Source organism: Rhododendron vialii, chromosome 7a (genome assembly GCF_030253575.1).
Source record: "Rhododendron vialii isolate Sample 1 chromosome 7a, ASM3025357v1".
Lineage (NCBI taxonomy): Eukaryota > Viridiplantae > Streptophyta > Magnoliopsida > Ericales > Ericaceae > Rhododendron > Rhododendron vialii.
The window spans coordinates 17,908,838-17,921,344 of NC_080563.1; the positions used below are offsets into that span (position 1 = coordinate 17,908,838).

The following is a 12,507-nucleotide window of genomic DNA, read 5'->3' on the forward strand; positions in this document are numbered from 1 at the left end:
ATGCTTATTAGGACACTGCTAGGCCCGATGAAGAGTCATGCATCTTAACGGTGGGTGTTATCAAATTTTCAAAGTCCTAGGATCAGCAAGACTTTGGGAAATCAAGACTTTCTAAGTCCTTGTCTATATACCCAATTGAAGTTTCAAACAGAAAACAAGGAACGACGGAGAGGATGATGTGATGCTTATACCACCCTGGTTATCGTGCGCAGCACGTACACCGCTCAGGCTATGGCACGGTGTCGCCTACGCCACCCCGGTTAAGGTATCACGTCATCCATCCCGAGTTATTCCGAGTTCAAAGTTGAAATTTCAAGAACGGAAAAGTCAAAGGCTTAGACTGTTTTTGACATCTCTTAGTATTGTTTGATTCAAACAAGGATACACTCTCGAAAAGAAATCTGAGGATTTTGGCAGCGTCCGAACATCATGAGATAGACTCGTCTGTAGTCTTAGAGTCTAGGGGCGACACTGACGACGATGGCTGTGTTATCACTTTAAGTCTTTTGTTTAGAGTAAGGTTGCTGCAGGGCCCTTATCGAACCTTTTCTTACAGCAAAGCAAAGCAGGATTCTGAACCATTGCGCCGCCAAAGAAAGTATCGAGGCAGAAAGCCAAACCCACTTGGGAACATCTGTATCAGAATTCGGTTCAAAGGCTAGTCAGGTTGCAAGCTCAGTCAGTCACAACGGAAGACTCTCCGTGTTCCCTGTTGGCCGCTTTACAGTCAGGATCACCATCGGTTATCCAGGAAATTGAATCTCCGGCGTCACCTACCTCTTCGTCCTGGTCAAGTTCATCCGGAACCTCCATTATGGCAGATCATCCGCAACCACTAAGTCTCGAAACCATACTCATGAACATTCAGAACAGCATCGCCACCATGCAGCAAAGGGGTGCTCAGACTGATGCAAATCTCACTAGGCTCAATGACCTTATCAACACTTGTCTTCCGCCAGCTGCAGAAGCGGGAGGCGAGGTCGACGAGGATGACCATGCGGAGCCAATCTTTGTTGAAGACCCCAACCATGCAGGGCAGATCATAATTCAGCCCAACCCAAGAGAGGCTCACCCGGAAGCAGCGAATCTGAATCTCGCTGTGGCAAGACCTGTTCTGGACCCTAACATGACTGCTTTCATGGCAAAGATCGTCAAGCTGGAGGAATCTGTGTCCAAGTCGGAGAAAATCAGCGCCGGGGGAATTGACCTAGATCGCCTCTGCTTGTATCCCAATGCTAAGCTCCCCGATAAGTTCAAGATGCCTGACCTCGCCAAGTTTGATGGGAGTGGTGACCCGAAGACTCATCTTTATGGCTATCATGCCGCCATGAAACTCTTGGCTGTTGAACCCGAGGCCATGTCCCAGCTCTTCCCTCAGACTCTCTCGGGACCCGCTTTTCATTGGTTTCTGTCGCTTGACATCGCTAAAAGGAGGATGTGGGAAGACATCGGTGCTGCGTTTATTTCGCAGTATAGTTACAACTCCCAACTCAAGATGACAACCCGAGAGCTTGAGTCCACAAAAATGGAAGCTAAGGAATCCTTCGCGGATTTTGTCAAAAGATGGAGGACGAAGGCTGCTCAGATGACCGATCGCCCGAGCGAAAGAGATCAGCTCCGAATCATCTCCCGCAATCTTCAGCCCGATTATGCTAGGCATTTGGTTCTTGTCTAAGCTTCCTCGAACTTTGATACTTTCTTCGAATCTGGGTTGACTATCGAGGATGCGCTACAAAGTGGGATTCTGTCGAGAGGGGAGTCCTCTAACCCTCCGAAATCAAAGCCTCGGGTCTACTCAGGGAACACCAATGCGTTGTTTGGCAGTGGGACATCTTCTAACACAGCAACCAACGGCACTAACGCCTCTTCTTCCAATGCAACCAATCGCATCGTTGAGATTAACCAGGTGCAAGCCCCTCAAAATAACCGGCCCCGCAATCAGCCCCGCAGTTTCTTTGCATTTGAAGCTCCATTGTCGTCCGTTATGGAGAAATTGATCCAGTCAGGGCATCTGAAACCTCTCGATCCGACTCCTCTGCCTAAGAACCCTTCGCCCAACTTCAAAGCCAATCTTTATTGTGCCTATCACCAAGGGGCTGGTCATCTTACGGACTCCTGCTTCCGTCTCCGTCATGCGATTCAGGATCTCATAGATGAAGGGACTCTCCACGCTCCACCTCCACCAACCCAAAAGCCAAACATCCTTTCCAACTCCCTGCCAAAGCACAATGCTGCTCCCCACATCAACCAAATATCCCTCAGCTCCACTTACATCAACCCTAACTCCACTATATTCAACCCCACTGACCATATAACCTCAACAGACCAACCCAGGCCGGTTGTGCCCATGCCTTTTCAGCCCGAAACCGAGATCTTCTATATTCATCTTGAGGAAGGGCAGTCGTCCAATCCCGATGTGCCCCTCGCACGCCTGCAAAATGGAATGTTCGTGTTCAACGCTTCCATCAGTGACCTGTTTCACCAGTCCATCCCGTCCGTGCAGCTCAACTCTACCTCTTTCTTGGACAGCCCGTATTTCGATGTGACGGATCCAAACCCCTCTCCGAATTTGATGAGCCATTTCAGGACCACTGTCTTTCCTCTACCGGAACAGCAGATTGATATGCAAGTAGTGGGATGGGCTATAGCTGATAATGACAACTATGCGACTCCCATAATCAATGAATGGACAGAGCTAGAATTAGACGGTTTCCCCCAGAACCTAGAGTATGTCCCTTTTAACCATGCTTGGTATGATGCCTGGATGGCTAATTATGAGGCAGACATGCTTGACCCTTTGGATGGATTCTCTTTGAGCATGCTATTTCAACAGCCTGAGCCCATTTTGCCTGAGGAGGAGTACTATTGGGATCCGGAGCCCACGTGGCAGTTTCCGTTGGAGTTTGACCTCAATCCTCTTCAAGGATATGCTCTGCCCAATCATGAGATTCAGTTTATAGAAGAGGGTCTCATTCAAGAGGAAACTCGTGTCTTGGGGAATGCTTTCTCCCTTCTACTCTTGACAGGCTGGTTGACTCTGTAACTAACACTGAGTACGACCCTACATTTTACATCGTTAGCGAGGAACTCTCGTGCCCCATACCGCCTTATCTGACCGAGGAAGATCGCAGCATTATGGTTACAGACCTTGTTCCACCAGCTGACCTCTGGGACGTTGATGATGTGGTTAATATCCAAGTTAGGCCCGAGGTTTGGACTGTCAACCGCTCTTTTGCTGATGGGGGACTCTGGAAGTCCCGTTTGTTGCTAATACGGAGCCCATGGGGGAGGCTGTAGCTGTTAAGGATCCAGACTTCTGGGAGTCGCTGTTGTTGAATGATTTGGCTGAAGACCTAGGTTTGGGCATGGAGGTACCTATAGCCCCACCGCCCTCTAACAAAGGAAAACGCAAATTGGGGGAAGTCCCTGCTGATCTTTGGGATGACAGTCAAGACCTTCAAGTGGTGCCCTCTCTAGAGAACGTTCTCAACGTTACGAGGAGTGGACGAATTTTTCAGCCTGCCAATCTGCAGGCCGGGAGCTCGTCCAATTCTTCTAACCAAAGGAACGAACCTTCTGCTTTCTCAAGGTCTGCACCATTTGAGGTACCTCCTAGCTCCCCGAATGATGACATGATTCAAAGGCAGCTGGAGCGGATTCCTGCTGCTATATCACTCTGGGGACTAATCTGTTCCTCCCGCGAGCATCGACGGAAGTTCTGCCACACTCTCTCTCGTCTCGAGATTCAACTGGATGTCACACCTGAAGCAATGATATCTATAATCCTCCCGCCTACTTCTAAGCACACCGTGGTCTTCACTGACAAGGATCTACCGATCGAAGGGGTTGATCACAATCGCCCCTTGCACATCACTGTTAAATGTAAAGGGCTTTGGATTCCAAGTGTTCTTATCGACAATGGATTGACAATCAATGTTTGCCCTTTGAGGGTGGCTTATCGCTTAGGGCTAGCCAAGAACGACTTTGCACCTTCCAATCTGGCTGTTAAGGCATACGACAACACTCGTCGCATGGTCGAGGGCACGCTTGTGCTTAAGCTTGACGCTGAGGGTTTTGAGATGGATGTCGAGTTCCATGTGGTTGATATCCCTGCCACCTTTAATCTCCTGCTAGGAAGGCCATGGCTTCACTGATCTGACATCATGGCTGTACCGTCTACTCTTCACCAAAAGGTTATGTTGGGACTCCCTACCGGAACTTTGACTATCTGCGGGGACTCGGGCATTCGCCCGCTTAAGGAAGATGGCACACCTGTTTTGGGGATTGCGCATGGCGACGAAGATGTTGATCTCGGGGGTTTCTCTTTTGATACTTCTGGTTCGGTTTTGGCCATCAATGTGGATGGGGACTTCATCATAAGCTCTGTTGCTTTAGATATCATGAGGAGGATGTCCTATCTACCTGGTCTTGGTCTTGGGATTCACCAACAAGGGATCCCGGAGTTCCCTGCCTTTCCTTCCTGCGAGGGCCGCTTTGGTCTAGGGTACTCCTCTTCTACCAAGGATGCCAAAAGAAGGAAATGCACGGGAAAACCTCGATCTCTCTATGGTGAACCTGACAGCTAGTTTGTGCGCGAGGTGGGGAATGATGTCTACACTGGGCAGCCTGAGCCTTTTGTCGATTCAGTCACTGGGGAGTTGCTGCCTGGGTTTGAGGTTTTCGTTGATGACACTTGGTCCTCTAGTGATGAAGAACCAGCAAGGGCAGGATTCAAAAGGAAGCTTAGCCAGCCCAAGCTGAAGACTGATTGGCTAATGTCTTTTGATCAGGGAAGCTTGGAGCAGCTGTTTTATGAGTTCTCCCAAGTGGGTTTGGCCAAGGAATCTGAAGAGGCCGAGGTGTGCATGCTCGGTTCCGACGATCTCAAGGATCCCATCTCCCTCATCACAGAAGCCAAGGGAAGCCTAAAAAATTGCATTTTCAAACCACACCTTACTTGCATTGATGATGTATCGGAGTCTTACACTGAGTCTGTTGAGTCGTCTGAGTTTAAGTCTAGCTCTGAGTCGGAGTTTGTGCCTCTCGGCCCTCCACGTCATGGCTTTTACTTTGAGTTTGATTCCCTTGTACTTGGCAACCCTGCAGGGTCTTATGAAATGAAGGAATCCTCTTCTGACTACTTGAATGATCTTTATATAAACTGTGTCGACCCTGACGATGAAGGGATAGATTTCGATGGGGATATTCCCAAGGAAATCCGTGCCCGCATCGAAAGGGAAGACGAAAGGCATGCTCAGCCGTTAAAAGAAGAAATAGTCTTAATAAACTTGAAAGATGAGAGCGATCCCCGAATGGTTCAGGCGGGCTCCACTTTGTCTCCAGAGGAACGTCATGATTTCAAAGAACTGCTCTCAGAGTTCAATGACATTTTTGCGTGGTCCCATCAGGACATGCCTGGCATCGACCCAGAAATAGTGGAGCATCGAATCCCCTTACTACCAAATGCCAAACCCGTGAAGCAGAAATTGAGGTGCATGAGGCCGGATTGGGTGCAGAAGATCAAGGAGGAGGTCACTAAGCAGATCGACACCAGTTTTCTTATGGTTTCTCAATACCCCACATGGGTTGCCAACATTGTCCCAGTTCCTAAAAAGAATGGACAAATTTGAGTGTGCGTGGATTTCAGGGATTTGAACAAGGCAAGCCCCAAGGACGATTTTCCCCTGCCACATATCGATGTACTGGTCGACAATACGGCGGGCCACGCCCTGCTTTCGTTCATGGATGGTTTCTCCGGATATAACCAGATTCTTATGGCGCCGGAAGACCGTGAGAAGACGACCTTCATCACTGAATGGGGGACTTATTGTTATTTGGTCATGCCGTTTGGTTTGAAGAATGCCGGTCCTACCTACCAGAGAGCTGCTACGACCATTCTGCATGACATGATGCACAAAGAGGTTGAGGTCTACGTGGACGACATGATTGCTAAATCAAAAACTCGGGAGGGGCACGTTCCTGTATTGAGGAAGTTTTTCGAGAGGCTCCGAAAGTTCCGCATGCGTCTCAATCCACAGAAATGCACCTTCGGGGTCACAGCAGGCAAGATGCTCGGTTTCATGATCACTTCGCGTGGGATTGAGGTCGATCCATCAAAGATCAAAGCGGTGCTTGAAATGAAGCCACCAGAGACTAAAAAGGGAGTGCGAAGCTTTTTGGGAAAGGTTCAGTTCATCAGCAGATTCATCGCCAAGTTAACCTTAACTTGCGAGCCGATGTTTCGTCTACTCAAGAAGGATACCCCGTTCGTATGGTCGGACAGATGTCAGGCGGCCTTCATGTCAATTCAGAACTATCTGCAAAACCCGCCTGTCTTGATGCCACCAGTGCCTGGAAAGCCCTTGATTCTATACTTATCTGTGAGTTCTACATCCATGGGATGCTTGCTAGCTCAAGAGGGTGACGAGGGAGTTGAGAAGGCCGTTTACTACTTAAGTAAGAAAATGGTTGGGTCTGAAGAGCGCTACACCGCCTTGGAAAAAACGTGCTGGGCTTTGGTTTGGGCCTCTAAAAAGTTGAGACACTACATGCTCGCTTACCCAGTGAAGTTGATTTCTCGAATGGATCCACTCAAGTATCTGTTTGAGAAACCAGCTCTCACTGGTAAGTTAGCACGTTGGTTGCTCCTCTTGGCAGAATTCGATCTCGAATACGTCACGAGAAAGTCGGTGAAGGGACGAGCCATTGCTGAGTTTTTGGCTGATCACCCTGTGGATGGACCGGAAGATGCAGATTTTGTGTTCCCAGATGAGGAAGTGCTAACGGTTGTTGAAGACGTTTGGACTCTTTACTTCGATGGGGCAGCCAATCAGAAAGGATTTGGAATCGGGGTCTTGCTAGTCGCCCCTGATGGTTCTCACATGCCACTTGCATTCAAGCTTAACTTCGATGTTACAAACAACCAAGCTGAATATGAGGCCTGTATCGTGGGTATGGAGGCCGCACTCACGCTCGGCGTAGAAAGACTCGAAGTCATCGGGGACTCTAATCTCGTTGTATCTCAAGCCAATGGGGACTGGAAGGTGCGTGAAGAGGGGCTGAAGCCTTACCATCAGGATTTGGAAGGGCTAATTCCTCGCTTCAACAAAGTGACCTTCACCCACATCACCCGTTTGAAGAACCGGTTTGCCGACGCGCTTGCGACTTTGGCTTCCATGGTTGAACTACCCTGGGGGGTCAAACTTCGCCCAGTCTTAATTGAACAGCGGGACCACCCCGCTTATCAATATGTCAACGCCATCGATGATGTTGATGATGGCCTCCCCTGGTACCATGACATATGGATTTTCGTCGAGAGTGGTTTGTATCCGGCCGAGGCCTCCAAAAGGATCAGACTGCGTTGCGGAGGATAGCTGCCCAGTACATCATTTGTGGAGGAAAGTTATATAGGAGATCCCATTGCGGAATGCACAAGCTCTGTGTCAACGGAACCGAGGCTGTTAGAATCATGGAGGAGATCCACGAGGGGGTCTGCGGCCCTCATATGAGCGACGTCATGCTCGCTAGGAAAATCTTGCGCCAAGGCTACTTCTGGTCTACTATGGAATCTCAGTGTGTGGATTACGTGCGGCGATGTCATAAATGCCAAATTCATGCTAATCTAATGCATGTTCCACCCTCTAACCTATTTGGCATGGCTTCGCCTTGGCCTTTCTCTGTATGGGGTATTGACGTCATCGGCATGGTCAGACCGTCTGCTTCGAATGGTCATAGGTTTATTCTCGTGGCGATAGATTATTTCACCAAATGGGTGGAGGCCAAATCTTATAAAACCCTAACGGCGGTTCAAGTTGCTCACTTCATCAGGAAAAACATCATCTCCCGATATGGGGTTCCGCAAGCGTTCGTATCAGACAATGGGAGTCATTTCAAAGGCAGGGTCCTGGAGCTCTTCGAAGAATTCAAGATCCAAATCCATCACTCAATGGTCTATCATCCTCAAACAAATGGAGCGGTTGAAGCGGCCAACAAAAATGTCGAGACAATCATCAAGAAGTCTGCAGAGTCCGCCAGGGATTGGCACGAACAACTGCCTTTAGCTCTTTGGGGTTATCGAACGTCGATCCGAACATCAACGGGGGCAACCCTATATTCCTTGGTCTACGGAATGGAAGCAGTTCTCCCTATAGAGCTTGAGGTACCATCTTTGAGAATCATGGTAGAATCAGAACTCTCGGAATCTGATTGGCTCAGTGGGAGATTTGTTGAACTCATGCTTTTTGACGAGAGGAGGCTCCGGGCTTTATATCATGTTCAGGGGTATCAGCGGAGAATCGCCCGGGCATTCAACAAAAAAGTGAAGTCTAGAGCCTTGGTCGAAGGAGACATGGTCACAAAAGAGATTCGGGCGCCAGTTTTTGACCCCCGTGGCAAATTTCGACCCAAGCGTTCCGGACCTTACATCATTAAGGCCATCCTTTCGGGGGAAGCGGCTCAGCTCATCGATCTCGATGGCAACAAATTCAGTTCTCTGGTTAACCTGGATCAACGCAAACGATACTATCCCTGAGGGAAGCTCGTTGGACCGAAAACCACAAGGGTGGGCGGTTCCAAGCAAAAATTAGAGCAAGCCTGCTAGACCGAAAACCTGAGAAGGCGGTTTAGGCAAAAATAAATAGGCATCATTCAAAGCTCGCTAGGCTGAAAACCCGAAGTGGTAGCACTAGGTAAAATTTAGAGCGTAAAAGGAAAGCTAAAATACTCGAGTGAACCCTAGCCTGAACTACGTGCTGACCTGATTCCCTGAAAAGGGATACGTAGGCAATCTCTCTGTGAGATTCGGTCACAATCCATCAACTTGATCCCCGGTTTCCTGTTACCAGAAGTTGACTCGATACTTGGGCGATGCAGCGGTTCAACGCTTGGATCAAAAGGGGAAAACTCTCGAACTTTCATTTTTATTCAAATTATAACTTCTATTACACAGGCTGAGCAGTCTTAAAAAGAGTGAAGCATGAAAACAAAATAAAGTGCTCGAGGCCTTAACAGGCTCACGGTTTATTCTAGATCATCAGGGTTCGTCAGAAGTCAGTTGTCGTTTTGCCTGTTTGCAATTTCCCTTCTTAGCCATACTCGGTATCGGTGTGTAAGTTCTGTGCTGAAGTCTGGGTCAGCTCCTCCGAGTTGCCTTAGGCCCCAGTTAGGCTCATATCCTCTCAGATTTCGGGCAGTGAAAGCAAGGATTTGGAAGTCTTCAATCCCAGCTCGGTGGAGCCCTTGGCTCATTCCTAACTGACGAAGGATGCGTCCGGGGATATAGAATGTGAAAGCGGTCAGTCCAGCTATCACTACCCTTTCAAAACCTACAGAACTCAGGGCCATGTCTGGAATGTTTAAGGCTTCATGCCGCCATATGATCTCGTTCGACAGCATTTCTCTCATAAATGTGCACCATTGATTTTCAGACATTTCCGGATAGATCATGCTCCGCTGATGCATTCGACCGGGTAGATGAGGCCAGTTTGCTTCTGGTGCTGTGAGCAACCCCAATTTGTCAGATAGCCAGAGCTACATGAGTGGAAAAACAAGTGAGAAGTTACATAAAGCTTGAGAGAAAAGACAAGTGAGGAGCTTCGATATAGCCTTAGCTGAGAGATGAGGTAAAAACAGAACGTGCGAAAGACGAAAAAAGGTGAGCTGAGTGAGGACTAAGCTAACCTGCAGTAGTAGTGGACTACCACCAAACACGTCTGTTTGGCCGAAAGAAACCAAATCCAAACCTATGAGTGTCTCTGCCAGAACCAGTGGTACCACATTTCTTCGGGCACCCATTTAAGCGGCGACGCTCACGAGCATGGGGTTGACTTGCCCATTCGGAGATACCAGTAAATAGGCGGCCAGCACGCCGATTGCTAGAGCAAATCGACGCCGAGCCTGCACGGCTATGTTCTCTACGTCCCCTTCTGGCCCATACCACTCCATTAGGCGCATGATGTTGATCTGCCCTCCGGTTAGTAAGCTTTCGGCCGCTCCCCGAGTGATGCCAAGACTTGACTATAGGAGCTTTGGCATGCTTTTCCTATAAGGCGGCACGACAATCACGCTCGAGGCGACTCCTTGGAGGTATGCTTGGAATTCCTCCACGGTTGGGCACAGCTCATTAACCCCAAACCTGAACACGTGAACCTCTGGGTCCTAGAATCGCAGGGCTGCCTTCAGAAATTCAGGACGAACCCTCACATTGTGAAGGAAACGGAACGCGGCCAGCCCGTGAAACCGGAATGACAGCCAATCCCCGGCAACAAAAGCCGAAAGCCATGGGCTAATCAAGGCCGGAAGATTATTTGCCATTCTGCTTCTTGTGGGATTCTCAAACTGTGGGGGGAACATCTTTCATCAGCAAAGCATTGGCCGCTTTATAGACAGTATACGTGAAATATTCTTCTTTCCCAGGGCAAATATCTATACAACGTGGCATCCACTCCTCTAAAGTGAGGGCATCTCTGCACTGTCCCCTGAAGTACTCTGAGTGTTTAAAGGGTGATGACAAGGCTAGATCGTCCTAAAAATCTCAAGTCGTCAAAAAAGGGTGGCCTGGCAGGGTCTGACCGTCGCGCGATGATCCCATTCAGTCGCGCGAGTGACCATTATCCACTTCATCGCGCGATGGACTCAATGTCTCACGCGATGGTTCAGCCTGCATCTTGACAGATTGCACCAGCTACTGTCCAATTTTGGTCGCTTCCTGTTCCAAGGGTACTTTTGCAACTTTTATGATTCCGGCAAGTCACTATGAGCATATGCAACTATATCCAAGCATCAGATTCGAGATATTGCGTTTAACGAGGTTTTTGAACCCTCGGTGGCTCGTTTCAAGGCCAAATGAGCATTTCGGGAGTTCGAAACTCGGTCCGAAGGTTCGTGCCCTTTTCTCTCAAGCCGTACAAGTCATGGTGACCTAATATGACTGTACGGAGGTGTCGGTTTTAGTCCGGGACATAATAGAGTAATGTCTTTTCATCTCGTGTCCGTTTTGTGTCCCTCGTAAAGTTTTGTGTCAAGTTTGCGTTTCGGGATGTGTTTCTCGATTCCGTCAACTCTCGTAGGTCATTTTGTATATACATGACCTCGCGGAAGTGTCCTTTTTATCCAAGTTAGAATATTTTGAGTTTTGGCTTATAAATGTACAATATTTCATTCCCTCGTATCCTCGTATCCTGACCGTATCCTAAGGTACATTTTCGTTTTTTCTCTGAGTTAGTTCTGTCTGTGCATATGCATGCGTTTGTGAACAGTCTCAGTGAGTTATCAATGCAAGCATGGTATTAGTGGCGAACGTTTATTTACTCTAAGTTCATTACAAGAGTAAAATAAACCGAAAATGCAAACTTTATAGCTAAGCCGTAATCTATCCATGTCAAACTAAAGAAGACTACTGTGCGTGCGGCGCTTCGGCCAGTCAAAAGTCATCACGTCAGCTCGGGCACACTCGCCCATCAAATCCAAAAGGCATACAGGCCCCAAAGGCATGTATCAAGTATCAACTAAGACACTCCGGCCTTCAATCTATCTACGTGGGCACGCAGGCCCAAAAGCAAAAAATCAAGAGTGCGGAAAGCGAAATGAGGCTTCTTCGTAGCCCTCAGTCCTCCCCGAATCAGTCATCATCTCCGTCGTCGTCGTCATCGTCCCTCTCTCTAGGATCCTGTCTAAAACCAGGATCGTCAGCCGAGTCGTCTGAGCCACTGCTGTCAGGCGCCTCCTCGTCTTCTCCTTCTTCCTCTTCCTCCTCTTCCCCTTCTTCCTCGGAATCCTCGGGCAGGATCAGCCGCTTCTTGTGGACTGGCTCATCTTGCGAGGGCCTTTGGTGCATCTTCAGTTGATACCTCTCCTTAGTGCGCGCCACGGCCTCTCGGGCCGCCTCCTCACTCGCAACAGGTGGCTGTACGCCCCGTGTCTGTGGTCTAGTAGTAGGTGGAGGAGCAGGAGTCCTAGTTGCTAGCTTCTTTTGTGGAGGATCTCTGGCACTTTTTCTCCTAGGAGCCGCTCGTCCCTGTGTCTGCATTGTAAATTTTTGCACATTTAGTATATATTCTATGTATTGTATGTTTGCAGGCAGGTACAATCAATTTCAAAGTTGACGGCGATTACGGTATACTATGTATCGAGCAAAGCATGCATATGTCAAGTATCGAATGCAGGAATGTATCGTTTCTCTGAAGGGTATACCTGAGATCTCTGAGCTGCCGGTGGTGGGTAGCGCAAGTCCAAAGGCAATCCACTTGCCGCCCGCCTTATCATGTTCTCCAGTGCAAGCATACGCCGAACGGCCTCGTTCGCCCACTCATTGGGCACCTGCAAGAATAATTCGAATATAAGCAATGGAGCAATGTTTCAAGATTTTATGGAAGTACAATAATGAAGGCTACAATGTCTTATCGGCACAGTGACGGGCGCTGGCTCAACTCTGGCAGGAACTAGGTGTAGCTCAGCTGGATTGCCCTGAGAGTCCACCACTGCTATATGCCATGTCAACTCTGGTGGCCC

At 48.8% G+C, this 12,507-nt stretch overlaps 1 protein-coding gene across 1 annotated transcript; it reads right to left on the reverse strand.

Annotated features, from left to right (window-relative positions):
• Positions 1-11,617: 11,617 nt before the first annotated feature.
• Positions 11,618-12,292, reverse strand: LOC131332739 (uncharacterized). The gene is made up of 2 exons (XM_058367035.1): positions 12,190-12,292; positions 11,618-12,019 (listed from the first exon to the last, which is right to left on the reverse strand). Exons 1-2 carry the CDS (start codon positions 12,277-12,279, stop codon positions 11,618-11,620), a joined length of 492 nt encoding a protein of 163 aa, XP_058223018.1. The 5' UTR covers positions 12,280-12,292.
• Positions 12,293-12,507: the final 215 nt, after the last annotated feature.

Bases quoted from the DNA above. Each gene is read 5' to 3' on its own strand.
- LOC131332739 (XM_058367035.1), bottom strand. From the start codon at position 12,279: ATGCTTGCACTGGAGAACATGATAAGGCGGGCGGCAAGTGGATTGCCT. The intron at 12,020-12,189 runs GTATACCCTTCA...TTTACAATGCAG, and splicing joins CGGCAGCTCAGAGATCTCAG to ACACAGGGACGAGCGGCTCC.